The 26,074-nt window shown below is 43.4% G+C and overlaps 1 protein-coding gene across 1 annotated transcript in view; it reads right to left on the bottom strand.

The window, feature by feature from the left end:
• LOC108874418 (tumor necrosis factor alpha-induced protein 2-like) overlaps positions 1-26,074 on the bottom strand; it is a 41,056-nt gene that overhangs the window by 10,613 nt on the left and 4,369 nt on the right. The window contains 3 exon segments of the mRNA XM_018662859.2: positions 9,621-9,768; positions 9,770-9,851; positions 9,940-10,458. Coding sequence (XP_018518375.1) covers positions 9,621-9,768; positions 9,770-9,851; positions 9,940-10,421 — 712 coding nt within the window. The 5' untranslated portion in view covers positions 10,422-10,458.

The following is a 26,074-nucleotide window of genomic DNA, read 5'->3' as shown; positions in this document are numbered from 1 at the left end:
TTTTTATTTTGAGTTAACTCATCTCTCCTCAGGATGATGACCATGGACTCTGACTGAAAGCTCCTCATGTTTCCAAAAAAACATCAGAGCTCATTCTGAATCACTTCAAATCTGAAACCTGAAACTTGAAACGTCTGGTTGTACGATGACAGTCAGGACTCTGGGTCTAGCTGAGGACCAAGTCTTGAGACCATGATGACACAGAGTCCTGGTCCACTGGGTGTTTCTGGGAAAATAAACAGTGTGATCCTCCAGAGACCGACGGGCTGGTCTGAGGTCAGTGTTTACTGTCCGTCAGCCTGAGGTTGTTCAGGGAGGATCCTCTCTGACTGTCAGAGTGGTGGCGTCTGCAGATGATGTCATCACAGCAGCACAGTGATGACATCATCTGAGCTGATTCATATTGACACACAGAGAGGGAGGATCAATACATCTCTGCTGATGCTTTAATATGAAGGGATTTTCCTTAAAAAAACAATCTATAGACTCACAGAAAAACAATCCTTCAGTCTGAGACTCTGTCTGGGTTTTATTATTTCCTTCATATTCTTACAGCTTGCTTCCATCCCATCAACTTCAAGGACAAAATGTTCACTTGCTGCCTAACATATCCAGGTGTCACTAACGAGTTAATCAGTGTTATTCACCTGTTGGTGGTCATGATGATGTATGTTCCTTTAATCAGGACAGAAAATGTTACTGTAAATTTACTCAATCATCTGACTCCTGGTTTCATAAGAGAGAGGATTTATGAAATGAAACATCTGCTCTAAACTAAAGTGTCAGAGGTTTGGAGCTTTAATTCTCTCAGTTTATATTGTTGGTCATTTTCCAGTTGTTGTGTTTCAGGAGCAAAACAACAGCAATAAAACTGAAGCAGAAACAGACGTGATGCAGGATCAGAGAGGAAACATGACTCAGTCTGTTCATCACATCATAATCCTGCTGCAGCCAGATAATACACACTGTCAGGAAACACACACATACACACACACGCTGAGCGGGACAGGAAATGATGTCGTCTCCTACATCAACTGCTGCGTCAGAGGAGAGCTGTGCCAGGGCTGCTCTTTCAAAGTAAAAGCCCTGTGAGTGTGACGGTGAGGGACACGGAGGATGTGAGGCATCCAGATGTTGTCGCCTCGGAGGCGACACAGGAACACACACACACACACACACACACACACACCACACACACACACACACACACACAGAGGAAGATCATCTTTATAAACAACCTGACTGGAACATCTCGTCTTTGAACTCACACACGTTTCAGTCTTTCATGTTTTCTGTTGTTTGGGTCGACGGCAGAATAAAGTTTGGTTCCTGTGGCAGTGACGGGGTCAAAGGTCACAGAGTTAAAGGTTCAGGTCCATGTGAGTCCTCATCGGCTCCAGGGAGGAGTTTGTTTATTGTGAACTGCTCTTTGTTCTGTGGATTTACTCATTTCTACCTTTTAACATTAGGAGAAAATTAATCATGTTCCTAAAACCGATGACGTCTTTTTACAGGCTAACCTGGAATTTAGCTTCTCCCTGGTTCCCTCTGAAAAAGCCAGTGGGACTTTTCCATCAGTGAACCTGAAAATGTCTTGAACTTGTGTTAAAACCACAAAACTTCTTTCAGACATTTAACCAGAAACACACTGACTCTGGACGAACAGGAAGAGCTAACATGCTAACATGCTAACTGACTTCCTGGTTTTAGGATCAGTCCTGCAGCTCTGTATAAACATTACACTGTGCATACTGATGAAAGGAGAGCAGGCAGGTCCTCGACCATCCACTGCTTTAGACTTTAGACTCTTCCAATTAGGTTTTTAAAAACTCTGACCAGGGACCAGGTCCACACAGCTGGTTCCAGAGTGGAGGGTTAATAAGACCAGGGGGGAGGGAACCACACACACACACACACACACTCAGGGTGTATCCACTGTAAGGTGATATGTCAGCACCTTCAGACCAGAGCAGAACACAGCTACAACAACACACACACACACACACACACATCATGTCCGACGCCTCAAAACAGAAACACAGCTCTTATTGTTCAGTTTCAGAGGAAATCTGTTCCAGCTGGGTGGAGGAGGCCCCGCCCACCTCCACCCTCTTCCTCATTCCACCCTCCCTTGCCCCTCCTCCTCCTCCCCCCACCTCCACCCTGTCCCTGTCGATTTAACTCCAGCTGAGTGTGGAGGTCGTTAAGCTGCAGTTCCTCTAACAACCACCAGGTGAAATGAAACAGGAGAAACTGTCCTTTCCCGCGCTCATTTTTGCTCCTGAACACCTCACAGATGTTAGATCGGACCACTCATATGGAGACTGATCGCAGCTTAACATCAGCCTGTGTTAAATTTTTAAAAAGTAAAACGCACATTAGCTCCTGAACACCTCATGCTCATTTTGGTTCCTGAATGCCTCATGCTCATTTCGTTTTCTTAACACCCTGCACTCCTGTTAGCTCCTGAACGCCTCATGCTCATCTCAGTGCAGTATTCCCTCTCTTTTCTGTCTGTGTTTGGTCTCCACCTCCTGTAGGAAACATCTGGCTCTTTAGTGTAAATCTACACAGACATTAAACCTCTGAGTCTCTTTATGTTGAGCTAATGTCTGAACTCTGTGAACTGTGTGTGAAACTGAAGCTGCTGAGTCAGATTTTACCTGCTCAGATTCACCTGGAGAGAGAGACAGGAAGGCTTTTATATCAGTGTAGTTTAAGACTGAACCTATTTAAGTGCCTTTAATGTGCACACTCAGCGAGTGTGTGTGAACAGTAGCAGTATTGTGTGAGTGTGTGCAGCCTGTAATCTGAGCTCTGTTTTCACATTTTTGTCGTCAGTGGGTTCAGTCTGAGAGTTGACGGACTCTGAAGACTCGACTCTGCAGCTTCACACCTGAACTGTGACGAGTCTCTCTGCTGCAGGTCTTATAAGTGAGGACATGAGGAGATAAAAGTGAACTGTCTTTCCTCCTCCTCCTGCATCTCTTCTCTCTGTGTTTTATTTCCGTCTCAGAGCAGAATATCTGATTAGGACTGTTCAGTCCCTGCAGACACAGTTGGATCAAACATGTTTCCTCTGATATTTCACTTCTGCACCTCTCTACTCTGTCCAGCTGTAATTAACTCACCTCTTTCCTAAATATTAAAGAACACAAGTCAACAAAAGCGGCGTTGGTCGAGTTACTCTGCATTAAATGAAGCTTCACCACACTGAAGCTACTGCCAGAGCAACACAGCAAACTAAGCTACGACAACAAAAGGCTAAAGTAGTTCAGTTCAGCTGTTTATCAAACAATAACCAGTGACTGTTACAAGTTAAACTCAAGTTTGTGTGTCAGAGATATCAACCAAAGGACTGGTAGAAGTGTTTTTGTGACTACCTATACTACACATGTATGTCTGTGTATGGCAGTAGCATCACGTATTGATTCTTATTCCATTTGAGAAGGTGGAAAAACATGAACGCTCACAGGAAAGCCTTTGTTGTTCTTCCTTCTTCGCCTCAGTTGTTAACATTAGACTTTAACGCTTCAGAACGTTCTTAAAAAGACATTCAAATTCAAGTGTTCGAAATAAACACAGCAGAGTGGATTTCAGTTTGTGAGAAGCAGCTTTAACCAGTGTCAGATAAGTGATAATCAGCAGAGTCTGCAGGCGTCTCTGACAGGAAGTCATCCAGCAGCACTTACAGTTTCCTGGTAGTTCAGACCAACAGGCCTGAACGTGAGCCTCTTATCAACACGACAGGGTACGAGTTATTTAACTGAGGAGCTGACAAAAGCTCTGACATGGAGGAGAAACGTTCTGCTGCTGCTTTAAGTGTCCCATCCAGACAAGAACACAAACGTCCTGTTTCATATTTCACCTTCTACCTGAAACCTGCAGCGACTCGCCGACAAACGACCTCCAGAGACTCTGAGGAAACATGACCGTGGATTAATGAAACACACACACACTGGGAGGCAGGAGGGTATGAAGGGTAAATTCCACATCAGGCTCGTCTTTCATCACATTCTCCTTCTCCACACCACAAACATAAACTCTACCTGAGTGAAGGTCAGAGTGAAGCCAGCCACAAAAGCACCAACAAAGAACTCACCTGATCTCCAGCTCTGAACCAGGACATGTGCAAGTCTCAGCTGAGGTCTCACAGAGGAAACCAGGGTCAAATCTGAGACACAGTAAACCCTAACCCTCATCCATTCATCCATTCATTCATTCATTCATCCATCGACTGTCCTTTATGTTGACTGCTCCTGTCTGAACTGCAGTAAACTGGTTAGAGATTTGTTTCAATGCAGATGATGACGTTCTGTTCGTGACGGTCAGCTGTCTCTAATCTGATACTTCAGTTAGTACACTTACACGCAGTACTCTGTGTACACAGTGTACTCACTGGTGTAGCGTGTGAATAACGACAAAGTGGTGTTGTATAAAAATCAAACATGGCCGTCACACATTTACTGGAAGACGATTGTGTGTAGAAAATGAAAATAATGTTGTATGGAGCAAAACGTAACCACGTTCAGCTCAGGTATGTGGATGTTAACCTGTGAGGTGCTAGCACTGCTAATGTTAGCCACACTCAGATAACCAATGTCAATTTTTACACCAGTGTTTCCCCCTCTGGAGCAGGAAAGCATTCATTAGGAACATCCCTGATGTCTGGTTTTACCCAGCAACACAGAACCACTCTAATACTGTAGAATCTGCAGGGGAAAGAGTCTAAATGTAAATACGTCAGAGTCAGATCAACAGGAAACTGAGGAAACTCCAGTGAAAATCACCAGGTCATTTCAGACACGAGTCTCTGTGAGAAAACAGTCTGATCAGAGAGTTTAACTGATGGTGTGTTCAAAGACACACACACTGAGGACAGATGGAGGGAACAGTTTTCTCTAAACAGAAGCTCAGTCAAATATTTGGTTTCACAACAAATCTTCTTCTTCTCTGAACTACAACACACCACAGCTGTTTAACACACACACACTCTGATAATTATGGTTTATAATTCAACATCAGGTTTGTTTATTGACGACAGTCTGATTCATTTCCAACAGTTCAGACTTCAGAGACAATAATAGAGATTTCTAATCAGAGAAATATTAAACACTATTGACCTGTTCACGTCTGTAACAGCAGCTGTTGACCTTAATGAGACATTGTCAAATGTGACCTGTGAATCATCCACTTTCTTTGGAGGTCATGCTGACGCTGATCTGACCTGAAATGTTGAATAAACCTCCTCACAGTGGAATAACTGTGCACAACTTCATGTCTACAGTGTTTGTCTGTAAACTGTCACCTTTGTTTTCTCCTCACATCAGTTGGTCTGGATCGTTGGTTCGTTTCCTTCCTATCTGATCACCTGACCTCGTCATTCTTTGTTTACTGACTTCAACATGTTCACCGATCTCTGATCGGTGTTTGTTATTTTAACTGTGAAAGATCCCGATTTAAACTAATTGGAGCATTTTCAGATTCAGTTTCAGAATCTTTTCATTAGTAGCAGGAAAACAAACACGTACCTGCACAGAAACGAGTGAAAGTTGGTTTTTCAGTTCTTATTATTCTCAGTCGGTTGTCTCTAAGGTATTGACAGATTCTTTAAATGTTTTCCTGGATGAAAATAGATTTATTTCATCACTGACTGATGATTTATAGATTAAACTGAACATATCCTGAAGTTTTTCTTCCAACAGATGAAATAAAGCCTCGTGTTGTCTTTGTTTAACGATGGATCAGAGCATGTAATCGTCTCCTGATAATCATCTGAACATGTGCAGGATAATGGGATTATCTCGTCGTCCTCTTCATGCACAGATGGTTGTCGCTGTGTTTTGTGTTTGATGTGCAGCTGCATACCTTCACACCGATGTTCTGCTCACATTTAAAGGCAGAATCTGTGAAGATAACAACAACCAGCAGCAGCAGAGAGGACGAGTCAAACAGAGGTCAGATACACCTGAACGCACCGCTGAGAGCGCTCAGATAACAGGCTGCTGTTGTATTCTGCTGATGAGGCATTTAATGTCCTCTGGAGTTTCACAAAGAGAGCAGGTTTAGAGATAAAAAAATTTTATTCTGTCGACAGAAAATTAATCTGAAAATATTCTGATTAAACTGAAAAATTAGTTTGTACTGATTTCACTTTCTCAGATTTTCTGGTTTCTTTGTTTTTCAGTAACTAAATCTTTGTGTTTTGGACGAAACGACACATTTGAAGACGTCAGAACTTTTCAGCGTTTTTTTTTTTTTTTTTTTTTTTTTTTTTGAGTTTTAATGAATTAAATGGTTACATATTTATTTTTTGCAGCCACAGTTTTGTTTGGACTTTATTTCAGAGAGCAGGTTTTGTTTCATGAACAGAGCAGGAGAGTTTTTCTGGAGGTTAGATTTATTATTTGAGGTGGGTGAAAAGTGTTTGTTTTTCCAGTTTTTCAGCTCGGCTGTTTGATGGTTTTATTTGGCAGTGAATATGTTTGTTCATGTTCTGACTCATCTTGTTTAGAGTTAGATTTGATTTGATTTTCTTTTTCTGTTGCAGGTGTCTGGTTTTCCTCTGACTGTTTTAGTTTGTTTTCATCTAGCTCAGAGTGCAGGTGTTTTTATTCAACCTGCAGGTTTGTCAGTTACATCTGCAGCAACAGAAACTCTGCACTTTCCCTGACACCACAGGTAGAATAGATTTACCTTTAAACAATCAGACGACTAAACATCAGCAGTCAGAGGACGACATGTTTCAGGATTCCTGTGGGACTGGACTTATTTCACTTTTCATCAGTGTGACGGGACAGAAAAACAGTCAACGAGAGCAGGAAACAGACCAACAATCAATCAGTTTTAATAAATAAATATTCAGTTCTAATTTCATTTACTGTCTTATTGTCTGCTCTGGCTGCTGGTTGGTTGCAGACTTTGGGCAAATCTAAAGTTTTAGAGAAGTTTCTAAGAGCCGAGAACAGCAGAGTTAAAAAGACTTAAAACTCCTAAAACAAGACAACACATGATCCAGAACACTGAGCCAGGGCAGGACTGTGTGTGTGTGTTATGTTATTGCTAAACAAAGTGAGTCAGGGTTGTTTGTACCTGCATCAGTTTTATGTACTGTTCACACACACACACACACACACACACACACACACACACACACTGGGGAACCTAATGTGCTGATACGCTGGTTTAACAGAAAACAAGTCGTCACCTGACGTCCTCGACTTTCTCTGAGACTCTGCGTTCGTCAGGTCTCAGTTATCAGGAACTGATCAGATCTTTAATTTAAACTCCAGAGCACATTCTCCAGTTAACTACATCCTGTGTCATTAGGAGGCTGAGTGGTTTCCAGTGTGTGATCGCAGTAAAAACAGCTGAGAGCTACTTGTTTCTGTACAGCTTTAACCTTTAATCAGTTCAGGGTCTGATCAGTGAATGTTGATGATATGTCTGCATTACTGTTTGTCCACCAGAGACGCCACAGATCTACGCCATAATTTTCAAAAACATTCATTCATATCCCCAAAAGTACGGAGTTCGAAAATCAGTCAGCTACTGTCAGAAGAAATTCAATACTTCTATGACTCGACAAAAAGTGGAGGAGCTAAATCACAGTTTACAAATGAAATCTATCAGCCAGGACGGGATAATACCTGACAAGCTGTAGGTGCTGTGATTGATTTCAGTGATTAAATTCTAAAATTAGTTGTGTAGTTCTGGAAGCCTTTCATCCTTTTTTTGGGTTCTTGCTGCTGTTGGTTACTCAAATAACCGGAGCTCCGAGCTGCTGACTTTACCTACATTTTAACACTGAGGTAGGAATTTTAAATAAGAAACAAGGGTTCGGTTTGTTAAAGTTTAGGTCTTTCAGTTCAGTTTCCAGTAATTAATGTTAGAAGTCTGGTGATTTTACACATACATTATTGTCTAACTTTCTCTCAACTACTAAAACTGAATCAGTGGGGCTTGAATATGTGAGTGTACACAGATCAGAGCTGCAATGATCAGTTATTGATTAGCTCAGTTACGATCAGTTATTAGCTTAGCTTAGCTTTCTTTCCTCCTCTGTGACTGTAACTGAATATTTAGGGGTTTTGTGACGTCGGTTGGACAAAAGCCAAACATCTGAAGACATCACCTTGAACTGTGACGGACATTTGACAAACCATAAGATCAACAGAGGGAATTATTGACGATGTATATACAGTAAATATACTGTATATCTACCTGTGTTCTGTTGGTTTGACACTGTGGGAGTTATAAAGCACAGTACTGTTTAACATGTAAACAAGGGTGTGGAGGAACTGAGAGCGCACACACACACACACACACACACACACACACACACACATTAGAATCATTCATTAGAATACAGCAGAGTAAACAGGGTGCGATAAACAATAGACGCCCTTAAAAAATTTCCAGGACCGGCCCAATACTTCTGATAACACACACACACACACACACTTCCCAAACACATTCCCGTGTCCTTGTGGAAACTCCTGGAGAATCACAGCATCTCAGTCTAACCTTCACTGACCTGTCTGTCTGTCTGTCTGTCTGTCTGTCTGTCTCTGGGTCCCACCCTCACCCTTTCACTCCCCCTGACCCTCCCCTGTCGGCGTCGGGGTCTAAAATAGCCCACCGACTGTTGACAGGTGATGATAAGATCAGTCAGGCTGGTATGAAAACAAAATGGACGATAAAACTCGACGACAACTTTAACAGAGACAGACATACAGACAGAGAGAGGGAGGGGGAGAGAGGGGAGGGAGGGGGAGGGACCACCTTTATATAAGGTGTGGACAGCAAGTAAATCTCTTTTTATCCACTTGTTAAGTCTGATGTCAAATTGACTGATGAAAATAACGTTTCCAGATCCCACCCGCTGGTAAAAGCTGTGCTGCCCCACCAAGGTTAATAAAGCTATAACCTTAGCTAGAGTTATCTTCACCCAGCTAAGGTGAAAACAGACGACCTTAGCTAGCTGTCTTCACTATTTTTGTGCAGCACAGAAAAGAACTGACAACTGAAACATGAAGATGTGGCTCATAACAAGAAACACACTGTAAAACCCAGAGCTTATATCAGTGGGATCTGTTTTTACTAGTGGGTGTAAACCAGTGCTAACATTAGCTAGCTTAGCGTTAGCTCCAATTGGCATCAAACTTTGGTTTTCTTCCTTTACTTAAAAATTGAAACTTATCAACTGCAGCCATTTCCTCTTCTCTTTCTCGTCACAGTGAAACAAGTAGAATGACTGAATATTTTTTGGAGTGTTTTCGTTGGTTGTGACGTCACAACTTAAGAAGCAGATAGCATCAAATAACTTATTAAAACCAAACTTATCTGCAAAACGAACACTTGAACAAACACGAGAGTGATTAGAACCTAAATCTACAGAAATCATCCCATCCACTAACATGGTTTATGACTTATACTGCAGCCAGCCACCAGGGGGCGCTCCAGATGTTTTGACTTCACTTTTGAGAGCTGTCATGTCATCCAACTTTGAAAAGTTATTGCTTAAGCCTCAGGTTTGTCTGGTCAGCTCCAGACATTTGGACTCAACCATTGTTTGACTTTGTGAAACGAGAAAGGTCAAGTTACATTGGTTTTCTTACCTGACAGCGGCTCTCTGGGTTTGACCTCCTCCACCACCTCCTCCTGCACCGGCTGCTCCTCTGGGCCCTGAGACGTTCGGTCGGCCATGGACTCCCTCTTCAGCTTCCCCAGACCCACCATCTTCATGAAGGACAGGCGGCGGCTGGTAGGAGTCACACTCGCTCTCTGTACAGTTCAGCTCGCCGTTGGTGACGGAGGAGCCGAAGGTTTCGCGATATTTACCTGCAAACCTGAGAAGGAGAAATGCTCTGCTCTCAAACTTTCTTCTTACCACAAAATACCCTTGTTCCTGTAAAGCTCAACGAGCTCCAGTCTTACCTGAGCAGACTTCCTTCAGAGCTCCTCCTCCCCCTCTTCTTCTTCTCTGCAGGTGAAGGAGTTCCCTGCAGCGACCCATCCGGGGAGGGGGTAGCACTTCCTTTGCTCCTCCCTGATGCTCTCAGGGTTTTCCCCAGCTTCCCCAGACTCTTCAGCGGGGACTTGAACTTGAAGGATCCCTTCACTGAGCCTCCTCCTCCTCCAGTTCCTCCGCTTCCCTTCTTCCCCTCGTTGGCCTCGTTCTCGTCTTCCTCGTCCTCAAAGGGGTTTCGGTCCCTCGGCACGTCACCGTCCAGGAGTGAGCTGCCTGGTGACCAGTGGTTGCCATGGCCGCCGTTGCCATGGAGGCCATCGTCGTCGTCGCTGAAGGGGTTGTGGTGGTGGGGGGTGATATTGAGGCTCATCCTGCGGAGGATTAAAGCGTTGTCTAGAGTCGGACCGCCGCCTTTCAGGCGCACTGGGAGGTTCTTGAGGATGGGCATGATGGAACCGGGGGAGGGGGGACGGGGAGGGAGGAACCTGGGGGAGGGAAGGGGGGAGATCTATATATTAATGGGACGTTTGTGGTTACATTGGTTATAGAAACAGTGAAAGACAGAAACAGTGACAACGGTCAGACACAATTAAACTGTCGTAAAGAAAAAATGATAGAGGACGAATCCCCTAAAGACCAGACCCTCTCAGATTCTACAGACCAGATCCCCGTAAGACCACAGACTGTATATAAAGATGGACGAAGCCTCTGTGACATCAAAAACAGGTCTCTGAAGAACAGTTTTGAAGCTGAATTTGGGTGGGTTGGTTGTCGCCATCTTGGCAGTGCCTGACTCTGCCTAACAAAAGGCAGAGCCAAATGAAGCCTGGTAGCTGAAACAAACCTTCAGCTAGCTAGAAGCTAGCTGAGGCTAAGAAGCTAGGCTTTATGTTATTCCACGTTATTAGCCAACTGCTGCTCACCTGTTCCCAACTTCATGCATTCTGTCTGTGGAGCTTTTTTAAGTTCATAAAGTTCAATTTATAAATAAAAATAAAACTGATGTGATAAATTAAAATGTAAAAGATATAAAACCAGACTTAATTTAAACAGGACCTATTGAATAAAATGTGTTGGAGTGGGGGGGTTAGGCTGCTGATAAGACCCCACCCTCACTGAGACTGTTACACTTTATGACAGTCAGTCAGATAACACAGAGGAGTGGTGACGTACGGTCACCATGGAAACACATCCTCCTCCTCTGTCCTCGACCTGGACCTGGAGGAGGAGGAGGAAGTGTTTGACCTTTAATAATCACATGTTAAAGGAGAACTTAGTTTTTGTGTATTTGACTGAGCTTTCTCCTCCTCCTTTCTTTAAAGGTGCTATATGTGAGTTTTTGCTACAGTCACTTGGCTAACGTTAGCATTAACAGCTATTTATTTTAGCCATTGTTGTGTTTACAAGACAAGAGATTAGAAAACGTCCTCTGAATGCTCACACTCAACTACTGTAACTGCAAGAGGTAAAGTTTAACCTGACTTGACTTTGGCTACCTGCCTCTGTGCCATGGCAACAGTAAATGCTCATTTCTGATTGGCCGTCTGGTGTTAGCAGTTTAAACCTCATCAATGACTCCTGGCACCGCCTCAAGGATCCTTTGAATTTCTCTGGAACCTGCTCAAGGAACTGACCACAGAAAACCCTGCGCTGTGATTGGCTGGCAGGTGTTAAACATAATTAAGGTTTACAGTTTAACCTTTGTCCAGGTGATCAAGTTGTACTGACTTGCAGGTAACCTTAGCAACGACACAGACGGTGGACTATAAACACAGTTTAAAACATGGAGGAGGTCGACGTGGTCAAACACAGACCGACACATGGTGTAAAGTGAGAGTGAGGTGAACAGGAAGTCATCGTCCCTCCCAGTTATAAAGCAGCTGATGTTCCCACAGCCATAAAGCGTTAGGACATAAACTAATCAAACATTAACAGACGGAGGCAGAGATCAGTCTGTAATGATTCATGGAGAACGTCTTAATGATTGAAATCCCTCAGGCTGAAATACACTTACTGCTGTTCCTCTTATCAGGACAGTTGTGAGCTGCAGATACTGATAAGAACATAATACCCCGGTGGACACAGGCTCTAAAACTTTATCTGAGAGGACTGATGTGAAACCACCAGAGGAGACAGGAAGTGGACGACCCGGCGGGCAGAAACATCCATCCATCAGCTGTACAGCTTATCATTTGAGGGTCGCCTCTGACACTGGGCGAGAGGCAGGGTACACCCTGAACAGGTCACCATTCTATCACAGGACTAACATGACTGGTTTCTGGGGGTTTAGGTGCTGTTGGGAGGCGGGTATTCGTGCACTGAGCATTGTGAGAATATGCATGAGCATTATGATTATAGTACTTATAAGCAGTCAAGACATTAGGAAGAAGAAAAGCCAAACAATAATGATGAAGTGAAGCTGTGTCCCGAAGTAAAACAAGACTTAAAGTGGATGGATCTTCTTAAACTTTCTGTTCAGTTGGACGTCTGTAGACAGCTCTACTTCTTCTCTCCTCATTATTTCTCAGACTTCAGTCTTTAAGAGCTCATCATCGATAACAGCTGTAACTCTCAACTGTTTGACAGAGCTTCTCCAAGTTTAATTTCTACAGGAAAGACATCGTCATGAATTTATTTCTTCTGAGGCAACAGAACATGTTACAGGGTTACACGGTTAAACTGAACTAACCAAACACTCATGAAGAATGACCTTTGGGAGCCTGAAAGCACAAACTTTTGAAGCCTGGTTCCAGAGTGTAATCTTCTAAAAACACCACCCTGACTGTTGCAGTGAAAACTGCCCATAGACTCCTGCAGTGATGATGTGTTTCTGTAGTCCAGCCCTGAAGTTAGTATCAGCCTGGTTCCCTCCACAAAAAGCCAGTGGGATTTTTTCATAGTGTTTTGGATTATTCCAGAAAATAAACAGTGAGCAGCTAAAGTTTCTGATCCTTCAGGTTTAGTTGATCAGATCATCTTCACAGATGAACACCACTGTTCTGATGTTTGAAGCCTAAATCCAATCTCCAGAAGTAAGAAGCTAATGTTAGGCTATAAACCAACTACACCACGGTCACATGACGTCAACGTCTCCACCACTAAGCTTCCAACTGGTCATTTCATTTAGCTCTGAGCTCTTCTACAAAAGCCTTTCTTCTTAGAAAGTTAGTGAGAGTTTGAAAGAGCGTGAGTAGAAACACAACCAGGCTGTAAAGGTGGACTGGTGAGTAGATGGGTTTTCATGTTAACGTCCCCGACAACCTCTGTAGTCTCATTTAGACATTATTGAGAGGCTTGATCGATCAGCTAATTGATCAATTGACCATTGATCATCAATCATTTCAGCTAAAAAAAACTCAAGAGGAACCTTGAGCGGAAGAATCACGTGTTTCTTAAAATCAGAAAAAGGCTGAATGTGAACTGTTGCCACGGTTACAGAAACAGTTTGTAACAAGCCTGGTTCAGTGTGTGTGTGTTGGACTGGGAGCGGATGTTGTTCATGTTGTTGGTTTCTAGTCTCACCAGCTCAGGACACACTGCTGCTGCCAGAAATAGACACACACACACACACACACACACACACACACACTGGTGCTCGGTGTGCAGGGTGAAGTGGGAAGTGATTCAGCGTGTTGGTTCCATAAATACCCAGCAGCCCCGGCGGTGGGCTCAGGAAACCCACGCGGAGCCCGGTGGCGCTCGCACACAATCTGTTCTTTAAGAGGGTCGCAGGGCATCACGGAAGCTCCCGGACACAAACAATGGGAGCGGAAAGGACAGCGATAGTGTGACGGACCGAAGCAAGGACTCCTGGGCCTCTCCGGCTCACCGCTGGGCGTGGTCCAGTCACGGCCTCCAAAACACCAGGACCAGGGTTGGGCAGGAAGACCTGCACATTTCTCAGGCGTTTGCTAGAGCTGGGCCTTCCAGCTGAAACCTAAGGAGTCTAGACCAGAGTTTTAAAACCTCCACATGAAGCAGAGATACTGTGAGGTGAGAGGGACAGAGGCTGACTGGACGACTCAGTGACACACAGATTATGGACAAGACAAACACACTGTCTCCTCCTTCTCAGTCATAACTCAGTCAGATCTGAACACAAAGGTGTGATACAGACGTCTTTAGATTCAGTGTGACTTACACTTCCTGGGGATGTTATTATGTCTGATTTCCTCTGTGAATAAACCTCCAGAAATCTGCTTAGAAATCAGAGAAAAAAACATGCTCCTTCTAAATGCAGAACTCCATTCAGAATCCTCCTGTTTTTAAGTTTTCTTCAGTATCACAGAAATCCAATGAGAGTTGTCTGAACATCCATGGTACTCTGACAACAGGAGCTGATCACAGAGAGTTCAGCTGCTGTTAATGGATCAGTTTGATTAAATGTAAGCAAATATAGGCCAAAATAATGTGGCTCAAGTTGCAGCCTGCGGCTAACTCACTGAACCTATGGTAATACTATACTTCCTGTTCATATTATGGGGACTCCAGGTCCAGAACTTAAAGCATGATTATGCTCCACATAGAATAAAGACAAAGAATAATAAATGGAATAAAAAATCCATTGAAATGAACTTTTTCTTGTCAATTACTGAATAACTGCATCTCTAGAAATTACTCTGATTAAACAAGTAACATACAGCATCGATCATCTGGTTACAGTCCAATGTTCTTCTGGGAAACCTTCATTCCCAAATGGCAACAGGGTCCTCCCCCAGCAGAAAGAGAAACCCACTACACCACTCAAACACCGCTCAGAAATGTCTCGAGGACAAAGAGTCCAAGGTGTTGACCCAGCCTCCAAACTCCCCAGATCCCAATCTGATCCAGCATCAGCATCAGCATCTGTGGGATGATCTGGAACAAGCCAGATCCACGGAGGCCCCACCCTACAACCCACAGGACCCAAACAATCCACCCGGTGCCACCACAGGACAGCCCCACAGGTCGAGGGGGACCCACAGGTGGTTTTAATGTGGTGGCTGATCGATGTATCTCTGACAGAACTGGTCCTGATTGGACAGACTGTATGTAACTGGTGATGAAAGGTTACAAGTAAACAGTTATGTTTTAAAGTGTCACAAGCCTTTAAAAACCCACAGCTGCCAGAGGGGTTTAGACAGGATTTACTGATGTTCTCACTAAGTGTTGATGAGTAAATTAACTCTGGAGCCAAACTGAAACTCTCTGGTGTTTGTGGTGAGTTCTGGCTTCAGCGGTTTAAACTCAAAACCACCAACAAACCTGAGACTGGACACTTAAACACAAACACATGTCTGAGTCCTCATTAATCAACACCCAGAGCTCTGCTGACTCAGCAGAGATGGATGAACCATAACTCGTTTATCCTGATTTGAACCAAACATTAAATATGTGGTGTTGGAGAACTGAGGAGCAGTAAACACATCATCATCATTCATCCTCATGGCTGTAGCCTCACAGACCTCAGGAGTCTGTGGAGAACATCCTGAACTAAATCTGTCTCCAGGAAATGATCACTGAAGCTCAGTCAGATCCTGGAGGAGGTCGGACGATTTCACCAGATTAAAAAGGACATAAAACATTAAGACTGACAGTGTCTCTGCAGGTAAAACACAGGTACAACAGACTCTAACTTTCACTTTGTGCAGCACTAAGCACAGGAACTGCGATCCAAAGGTTGGGGGTTTGATTCCCAACAGACCAACATGTGGAAAGGACCTGAGGCCTAGACTACAAAGCAGGATCTGATCTCACCTGCTCCAGGTTAACTTCAGAGGATCAGATAGTTTACAATAAAGGGCCAGATAATAAACATCAGTAGATATTGTTATAGATCAGTGGGATTGTCCACAACAGAGGATTGTGTTCACATGTTAAATATCATTTTTGGACGTTGTTATAACTGAATTAACCTGCAGGTCTCAGTGTTTCTTCGAGAAATCCTGGGTTGACTTAAAACGTTGATAACCAGCATCGTACGACTGTTCACGTCAGACTCAGTCAGTCAGACTGTGGTTGTTAGGTTTAGTAAAGCTAGATAACATAAAGATATCCTGGGTCTGTTGAACTGTTGTCTGAGAAAAACTTCATGTCTGAACAAGTAGAAAAGAAAAAACTTGTCTCCAGAGCTTCTGTTAATCCACAGGTTGATCCACCAACATGGAGGTAAATAACACAGGATTCAAACTCTTCACTTAAACTCTCAACTGACTGAGGATGAAAATCACAAACTGCAGAAACAATAAAACCAGAAGAATGTCATTCACTTCACCAACTGAACCAAACAAGCCAGCGTGTGTGTGTCCAACAACACAACATTTACACACCGTGTGAAGGTGAAAAGGTCGCGACCTTTCAACGTCACAAAACACAAACAGGAAACCAGGAAAGATGGAGAACATCCAATCAGACGGAGGAACAAACCTCAGCCTTGACCTCCAGTATCTGTGGACACTGTGTGTGTGTTTGATGACTAATGAGTGTATAGATAATCAGCTGATGTATGTCTGCAGGAGGAAACAGTGAGAACAGTCTGTACATTTAAACATAAAAACAGGAATCAATCAGTTAAAGGAGCTGACAGCTGATCATTTTATCTTTCTGTCCAACAATCAGTTCAGAATAAAACTCAAGACTTTTCAGCTTCTGTTTAATCACAAACAGCAGGTACAGCTGGTCTGATCCGCCTTCATTAATTATGTGGAAATTAAACCAAGAAAACATCTGAGCTCCAGACAACCTCATGTTTTTGCCAGGCAGAGGATGTCCTTGTTGACTGAGTGATCTCTGTGGCCATCAACACAAGCACACTGCCCAGCCAAAAGAAAAGTCACCACCTGGATTTAAGAGTCTTCCACTGGATAAATACTGCAGTGATTAACAGTGTCAGCTTGAAACAAGTTATTTAACTCTAACTGATGCAGTGAGGAGCTTCTCATTTCTTAAACAACCATCAGAAGACATGTCCTGTCGTCGTGTTTCAGAAAAGTCAAATTACTGGCTGCATCAAGACAAAAGACAAAAACTGGGCTAAGAACTGTCCAACCTTATATAAGATATAGGTGAAGCATCATCTTTGAGGAAGAAATGTGGTCAGAAAAAAATCTTAAAAGATCGTAATCATGAACATTTGACGAAATCAAATCATAATAAAATTAACAGCAGAACTCATGGCTGTGTTTAAGCCATGCAGTGCAACAAGAACAAGTCCTCAAGGGACTGGGACTAAACAGCTGTATAAGCCATTAGTCTGTGAGGCTGATAAAAAAAAAAGTCATGTGGTCTGATGAATCCAGACTGACCCTTCTGCCTACAGTACAGGCCTGTGGGGGCAGTGTTATGATCCGGGGTTGGTTCAGTTGGTCAGGTCCAAGTTCAGCAACATTACGAGGTCAGATGACCTGAATATACTGAACGATTCCACGATGACAAGACCAGGATTCATCAGCCACCACAGAGTCCAGACCTTCACCCCACTGAGAATCTTTAGGAGAAGATTTTCCACAGCAATCCAACTCTCCCACCATCACCAGGAGTTTGGTGCAAAATGAATGCAGCTCTGGACAGAAATAAATGTTGTGATGTTGCATAAACTTGTAGAAATGATGCCAGAACAAATGTATGCTGAAATCAAAGCTAAAGGCGGCCCAACAAAATATATCATTCAAAAATATCCATTTTAAAGAAGCAGCATTTGTTAAATTTGAAGGTGGATCAGTTTGTTTTTCCACACAATGAACAAACCAGCAGATAAAATATAAAAGGCAGCAGCAGCTGGATCTCTGCTTGAATTCATGTGTTTACTGGAGTCGTTTGTTTCCACTCAGCAACAGGACAAAGACACTTAAAGGTGCACACACACACACACACACACACACACACACACACACACACAGAGAGAGAGAGAGAGTCTGAGAGCTGTACTGCAACGTCCTGGTAAATCACAGGAATGATAAGTGGACAGTTTGATGTAGAAACCTCTTGTTTCTGACAGAGAACGTCAGTGTGGCTGCAGATTTTCCCACAGAGCTGCAGACTGAGGTCAAAGGTCATCAGTCAGCTCATTCACTAAAATGATTTTTACCCAGTGGTTCTGGTGCCTTCTCTTCACTGGGTTCCCATCAGTTAAAGGAAGTCATCTGACTCTCAGACTGACATGTTTCTGTTGTCTTAAGTCTGGGGACGTAACTTTTTCTGAGGCCTTTGCTTAAAACCAGACTTTTATTTTGCCGGCACAAACATGCAGACGTAAATATGGTTCTGATGTTGCATGTTCCTGAACGCACCGTCAACAGAACCACTGCTGGAAAAACCCAGAGGAAACAGTGCTACGTCAGCTCCACCTTCATCAGCTCACAGGAAAATACTAAGAACATCTCAGAGAATTAAATACTGTGGCATTTACACTTCTACTTGAGTAAATGATCAGAATACTTCTTCGTCTTCCTTCCCAGACAGCAGGAGACAGAGTCTGACACCATAATGTGATGTGATACAGATTGTCGGTTCTGGGAGACGAGAAAAATCCAGTTTTGTTGCTAAAAATCAACTTTAAAAGCAGAAAAAAATAAATGTTTTACCACACAAAGCTGCGACCTTGCACTGAAGGGTTTTTACATTTGTTCTACGACAGCTTCTCAGAGACGCAGTCAGACTATTTTCAGAGACTAGATCAGAGGGCGACTCTGTGTTTCCACTGAAGAACCATCACAGTAGATGATTGATAAAAGTCGAGCTCCTTTGATAACGAAGAATTTAGTGGCTCCAAAGTCCCATCAGCCACCTCTCAGAGCGGCTGGGTGGAACGGATCCATGATGATTGATTATCTGTTTGAAACGATCACAGTCCAGAGGATTGAGTCATCATCATGGGAGGAGGTGGGTTGTTGTGAATGTAAATGTAATCCACAACAAGAATCAGGTTTATAAAGTTCTTCACCATGAAAGGACCTGGAGAGACGGTTTGAACAAGACTGACCTCTCTGACCTTAACTAACCTTAACTAGCCTTAACCAACTCGTTCTTCAACAAACCTAACTCAAGCTCAACAAGAGACAAGAGATCAGAAAACAGTCAGATGTCAGTTACAGTTGTTCGTCTCCACCATCCAGTCCAGCTGCAGCTAATGAGCATGGGAATTCTTGAGTTATGGCCAAGTCATAGCGACCCTAACCTTTGACCTTTGACAAACAAAATCTAATCACTTCATCTCTGAGTCCAAATGAATTTGAAGAAAATCCCTCGAGGTGTTGTTGAGATATCACTTTAGCTGCTCACAGTTTATTTTCTGGAATAATCCAAAACACTATGAAAAAATCCCATTGGCTTTTTGTGGAGGGAACCAGGCTGATGCTGACTTCAGGACTGGACTACAGAAACACATCATCACTGTGGGACTGTATGTTGTTTAATTATCAGTGACTGACCCTGAAACATCTTAAAAACACCATCAGAACTAACCACATCAGTTTCTCTCCTTTGTGTCTCAGAGTTCCTGAGTTCTCGTCAGATATTCAGGGATTTGGAGAATGTTTGAGCCGTGACAGGCAGATGTTTAATATTCAGGACACAGAGGACAGACCTCTCTGTGAAATCCTGTCACAATAACAGCAGGTTGCATAAGTTTGCCTGCAGGCAGGAGATGACTGAGGAACGATGAGGGTACCAGCAGAACAACAGATCACTCTCAGCCTTCAGAACTCCTCAGATTTAAAACGATTCAAGGTCGATTATTATCTGATAATCTGAGTGTCATTTCAGATACAAGTCTGTTCTGAGTGAGGTCACGGTTACCCACGCTGCATCTGTTTTTCATTAAGTTAAAAACTGCAGACTCAGCAGATTCTGTGAGGGAAAACAGCTGCTCAGAAAAATGTAATATTATCTTTTCCCTGAAGACGGGAACAAGGCTCGATGGAGGACTGAGACAGGAAGCGGGTCACAGAGACCAGGACTAAAAGACTTCAGCAGGAACAAAGTGATGGAGGCTGAGAGAGGTTAGATCCATGACGAGGAAAGTTCTGGAGGAAAGCTGGTTGATCTGAGTTTACACTGCAGAGGAATCTGTTCTGTTCTGGATTCTCTAGACCTTGGTTCTCTGGATAGAACCAAGGTCCAGAACTAAGGTCCAGAGAATCCTGAACAGAAAAACCAAAGTCATTTGTGAACAGGGGTCAAAGTGATAAATCTCACCTGTTCTACAGAAACTGAGTACATTTACTCACATACTTACTACTTATGTACAGTTTTGAGGTACTTGTACTTTACTTGATTATTTCCATTTTCTGCTGCTTGATACTTCTGCTCCTCCACATTTATCTGACACCTACAATTAGTTTGCAAATAAAGATTTTATTTAAAAAAAACACAAGTAAATGAAATAAAATGTACTTCTAAAGATTAAAGTAGACTTGTCTGACTCTTTTCCCTTTAAACTTTTCTCATGCTTTCATTTAAATTACTCAGCTGAGACACAATAAGATCAAACATTTCACAAAAACCCAAAGATTCAGTCCAAAGTCCAGAAAAACAAATTGATTCTTAACCAGTGAATCATGTGACGACCCCTCAGTTGAATCTGGTGACCTTTATGGGGGCATGGCCCCTAGGTTGGGAACCAGTGGACTAAATTGTCTGACTGTACTTTATGTACATTTTACTGATGATACTTTAGAACTTTTACTTCGTGTAATAAAAGTAACTTCCTGTCATTTATGAATCAGTTTACCTGCAGCGATGCATTCACTGACACATCCTCACAGGACAATCTGAACGCTTCACTCCAGGGAGTTGTGTGGATTTCAGGGTCATTTGGGAAAACTGGACTCAGTGATTCCTCTGTAAATCCTAAACCTCAGACTGTGGTTAGGACTGTGATGACTGTAACACCTGAATATAAACACCTGAATCTGCATCAGCAGCAGCTTCACCTGCTGTTTAACCTGTTTGACTACTTTTAATGAGTCTGTGTTATGTTTATGAACACAGGACAAAGCAGCAGCACGTGGGATTAATGATCATTTCTTTCATGTAGAATCTCTGGTTGTGGCATCAAACCATGATTCACTTTTCTTGTCATGTTCAGGAATCTCAAAGGAACAGATCACAGTGAACACACTCTGGTTAAAGTCCGGCCGAGGTCTGGAAATCAAACTTTTTCATTAAGTTTAAAGAAAACAGAAAAAGCATGAAGCAGCTCATGTTGGATTCAATTTCATCAAATCTGAATCTTCTCTAATCTCTAATCAAATCCCATGAAGCTTATCTTCCATCATTAGTCAGTTATTGATTAATTCTCCAGGTCACAGGCTGAGGTCAGATCTGTGACACATCTGGAACAAATCTGGGTCCTCACAAACCCTAAGCTCCAGATGTTAGATGTGCTATCAGATGTAGAGAAATGTTACAGAGTGATGAGTCTTCACTCACAGACAATCTTTGGCAGAGTCCAGTCAAATATGGTGCATTCAATTTACACCAGAAGTCAGAACTGGAAGTGACATCACCTACGAGGTGACGGCGTTCCAGTTGAGAAGTCGGAAAAACACGAAAGTCTTTGAGTATCAACAAGTTCAAAACAAATCTGCTCCTGAAGAACACCTCAGCTAACATTACATTCTAATACCAACACTTTGGAACGTTCTTAAAAAGTCATTCACATTTAACTGTTCAAAAAAACAAACAGCATAGCAACATGTCCACAGATAAACCTGAACAGTTCTCTGTGTCTGACTGACTTCATGTAAACTAATGAGACTGAGCTGCTATAAACAGGAACATTAGCAGAGAGTTCACTGCTGCTGATGAGGAGCAGCCATCTTGGATTCAGTTGCTCTGACTTCAGGGGGTGTTTCAGCTTCCAACTAGGAACTCAGAAATTCAGACTTCAGAGAGGAACCCGAACGCACCAAGAGAAAGACAAAACGTTCTGTGAGAGATTCATTAGCGCTGAAGCTAATGAATGATTCGGGCTGAACAGGAACTGGATCCAAAGTGGAACAAGAATCAGAGTCCAGTAGAAACTAATTTCCTCTGACCTCTGACCTCTGACCTCCTCTCTGAAACTTTGTGGAGACACAAAGTGAAACTTCCTGGTTTTGTCTCATGAACTAAACCTCAACACAGCCTCTAAAACCACGAGCCCACAGACTGAAGCTTTAAGATCCAGTTTCCTGGTTCTGGCTCAGTCTCATGTCGTTTCTGTGACATTCAGTTTCAGTCACTGAAGGTCATAAAGTCAGTGAAGGTGTGTCTGTTCTTTTCCATCAGGACTCTGTTTTATTACCACCTGTAAAACTTTAACTGACCAAACACTAATCCTCAGACAGAGAGAGAGTGTTTGTGGATTAGACGGAAAGAACAAGGAAAGAAGTTCAGCTAAATAATATTAGCTCCTGCTTCCTGTTCCCTCGTCCCAAAGTCAGTGTGTTTCAAGACATTTTCAGGTTTTATTCTCGGACATAAAATGGGTCAGTAAATCCCCCACTCCTGATGTTTGAAGCTTTTACGTGTCTTAAAAAAGGCGGTTGCTAACGAGTGTCTAAATGAGACTACAGAGGTTGTAAGGCCTGACTAATGTTTCCTATACTGCAGTGCATCATGGGTAAATAAAGCAGTGTGATGTGTTCAGTTCAGGCGGACTCTGGGGTGCAGGTTGCCGACAGTGTAAAGGGGTCAAAGGTCAGAGGAGAGTTCAGACAGAAGTTCTGTCATTTCTGGTTCATTTTCTACAGGAAGTTAAAACGTCTCAGTCAGCGAGGGCGGGGGGGGGCACAGAGAGAAAACACTGGTCCTGACTCAGCAGACGCCGGTGAGGATGTGTCAGTGAATGCATCGCTGCAGCTGAATGAAGCCACAGTGTGAACATGTCAGAGACAAACACTGACCCTCTGTGGTCATGTGACCGTCTGACGGCCACATGTCAAACTGAGGACGACTCGGATGTTGTTGTCGTCTCATCGTGTCGTCTGCTCTCAGCTCTGAACATCAGTCACAACACACTGTCAGTTCTCTGTTACTTTCTCTGAGAATTTACTGGAATCAACAAATATCTTCTATCAGTTTGTGCTGGAAGTATCAACTGTATGTTACGAATAATTTTATTTTACAGGCCGAGTTTCACATGAAGAAATGCAAACTAACTTTCACAGAGGAGATCAGACGGAGCACTGACACCATCCTGACACTGTAAAAAACCTTTTTCCTCCATTCAAACCATAAAATCTGTGCTCTGTTTATGATCAGTCTGTTCCTTCATGTCTGAGGACCACTCATGTAAAAACTCAGATACTTGAAACCAAAGCAAAGGTTCGTTTAACGACAGATTCTCAGACCAACACTGAGTAAATCAGAGAAAATCTGACGAGAAACAACTTTACAGAATGTATTTTGCCCTGGGTTTTGTCTGTCAGGACAGGAACGCCTGCAGACAGAACTCAGGGCTGAAGAACAAACCCTGTTTATGTTTTGTTGTTTGTTTGTTATTTGTCTCCTCAGGAAATTCAAAACGGATGCACCTGAACGTCTCAGGTAAATCCACCTGATGACACCTGTCTCCACAGCTAAAGTCTGAAGCAACATCCCACCATGACCCAGTGAATCACTGACGATTCCTGCTGCCTCAAACGCATCGTCTGCGTTGAAAAGTCAAAGTCATTCAGTCTGCAGAGTCCGAGTCCATCAGAGTCAGACCCGGGATCAGGAACAGGATCAGAGTCAGAGCAGGAAACACTCTGACCTCACCTGTCCTTCACACCTGTAACCAACCTGTGAAATCACCTACACACCTGGATCCAATCAAACCAATCAAACCTCTGTACAGGATCAATCAGACTGATTGATCAGCTGAGAAAATTAAACAATTAACTTCACATTGAATCAGTTTCAAACAGAAACATTGAAATGATTCAGTTTCAGCTTCTGAAATGTGAAGATTTGCAGCTTCTCTCTGTTTTTTAATTGATGATAAATGTGAAGTTTAAACGGACACGTGAACGTGTCACCTTGGACCTTCCACTCATTCCTAACAGATTTATAATAAATCCAATAAAACAACTGAGTGTGATTCTGATTAAAGCCTGAAAACACCACGCGCTGTTTAAACCTCTGAACTTACTGCAAGGAGCCATGGTGGAGGATCAGCGGCTCAGTCTGTCATCAGAACCCGGGTTGAGGCGTCACAGGCGCGGACAAAGGAGTCAGATCGTCTCGGTGGTGAAAGTGGAGCTGCAGACCGGCTCACCTCCGTCCCTGTACTCAACTGCTGGACTAACAGAGACTCCACTGAACCCGCAGAGAGGGAGAGAGGGAGGGAGGGAGAGAGAGCAGCGGGCGTACAGCTCATGCTGCATTCAGGTGCGGTCGGAAATGGCGAAATGAGAAAGGGAGCGGCGCGTTAAACGATCGTCAGAGTGGTGATCTGTTGATTTCCCGTCAGTAAAATCCTCTGTGCCCTAAAACAAGTGATTTTCTGTGTTTCATGTTAATGATGTGAGACCTGGACATAAAAGTTAAACATGTTTTCATTCAGTCTGTAAATATTACAACGTCCAGTTTTACATTGAAAGAGTTCTTGGTTGCTGTAACTGCTCCTCCTGTTCATACAGTCAGAAAGCACTTTATTAGGAACACCTGGACCCAGTTGCACCAACTGGTTTTTACTAAGCCGGGTCTTAGTTTAGACCAGTCATTAGAAAGGACTTAAGGTCAGTTGCTGAAATGAAATGCTCCCTTTGCATGATGCCAGGTATCAGTACACCTGGATCCCCCAGTCCAGGTGAGGAACTAAAGCTTGATAATGGCCGTATCATAAAGAATCTCGAACATCCAAAGGAGGCTGAGAGTAGAACTGCTGCTCCTTAACGTTGAAAGGAGCCAGTTGAGGTGGTTCAGGCATCTGATCAGGATCCTCCTGGGCACCTTCCAATGGAAGTTGGTTGGAGGACACTGTGGGGTAGACCCAGAACTCACTGGAGAGATTATTATCCCATCTGACCTGAGAACGCCTCAGGATCCCCCATCATCCTGCAGTTATTATTAGTAACAATAACTTCTGACTGAACATCTGCTCCTGACTTGGTGTTAGATTTACGCCCGGTCTTAGCAGGAAGAAGGTTTAGGCCTAAAACCGGTGTAACTACAAAGTCGGACTAAAACGCCAAGTTAGCTGAAGACCAGTTTGGGCATTCAGCTCTTCTACACCTGCTCATTCATGTAAAGTAGTTCTTGTTGATGAGAGCAGTCAGAGGTCACGGTCAGACTGGTTGGAGCTGACAGAAAGGTTAGCTACGGTTACTCAGATAACCACTCTCAGATTAAGAAGTCCAACCTTGAGGCAGACGGACTACGACAAGAGAGGACCACGTCAGGGTCCATTCCTGTTAGCCAAGACCAGAACAAGCTTCTTCAAAACTGAACCGTTGAAGACTGGAAACACGTAGTCTGGATTTCTACACGAATCCTAAACTAAACTGTGACCATGCACCAGAGGAAAACCAGAATCCCTCCTGGGTCCAGGTCTGGTTAAAGTCTCTGCCACAAAACGTCAAACTGCTTCCTGTTTCTACTTTCCTCATTCTTTCTCCTGAACCTCTAAATCTGTCGCTTTTCATTCAACAGGAACTTTATTACAGTGCGTGTGTGTGTGTGTGTGTGTGTGTGTGTGTGTGTGTGTGTGTGTGTGTGTGTGTGTGTTCCCGTAGCCGACAGTCATCGCTCAGTCAGCTGGTAAACACACACACCTCACAAAAGTCCTGACACAATACAACTCATTAACTCTGCTTTCAACACTGGTCAACACACACACACACACACACACACACACACACACAGTAACACACACACACACACACACACACACACAGTAACACACACACACACACACACACACACACACAGTAACACACACACACACAAACCCTGTCACCTTGCAGAGTCACGGACGACCGACCAGAAAAAGCCTGAACTCCTCATCCTGCCGATCAGTTTGTCCGACTGATTTTGGTGCCTGATAAATCAGACAGAGTGAGACCTCCTCAAGTGGTCTAGACTGATCTGGGGGGACGGGGGGACCAGGAGTCTGGTTCTGAACAGGACAGAACATGTCTCTGTGTCTCTGGATCT

The sequence above is a fragment of the Lates calcarifer genome, linkage group LG21 (genome assembly GCF_001640805.2).
Source record: "Lates calcarifer isolate ASB-BC8 linkage group LG21, TLL_Latcal_v3, whole genome shotgun sequence".
Lineage (NCBI taxonomy): Eukaryota > Metazoa > Chordata > Actinopteri > Centropomidae > Lates > Lates calcarifer.
The sequence above is the reverse complement of the archived record's forward strand: the minus strand, read 5'-3'. Positions and strand labels throughout refer to the sequence as shown.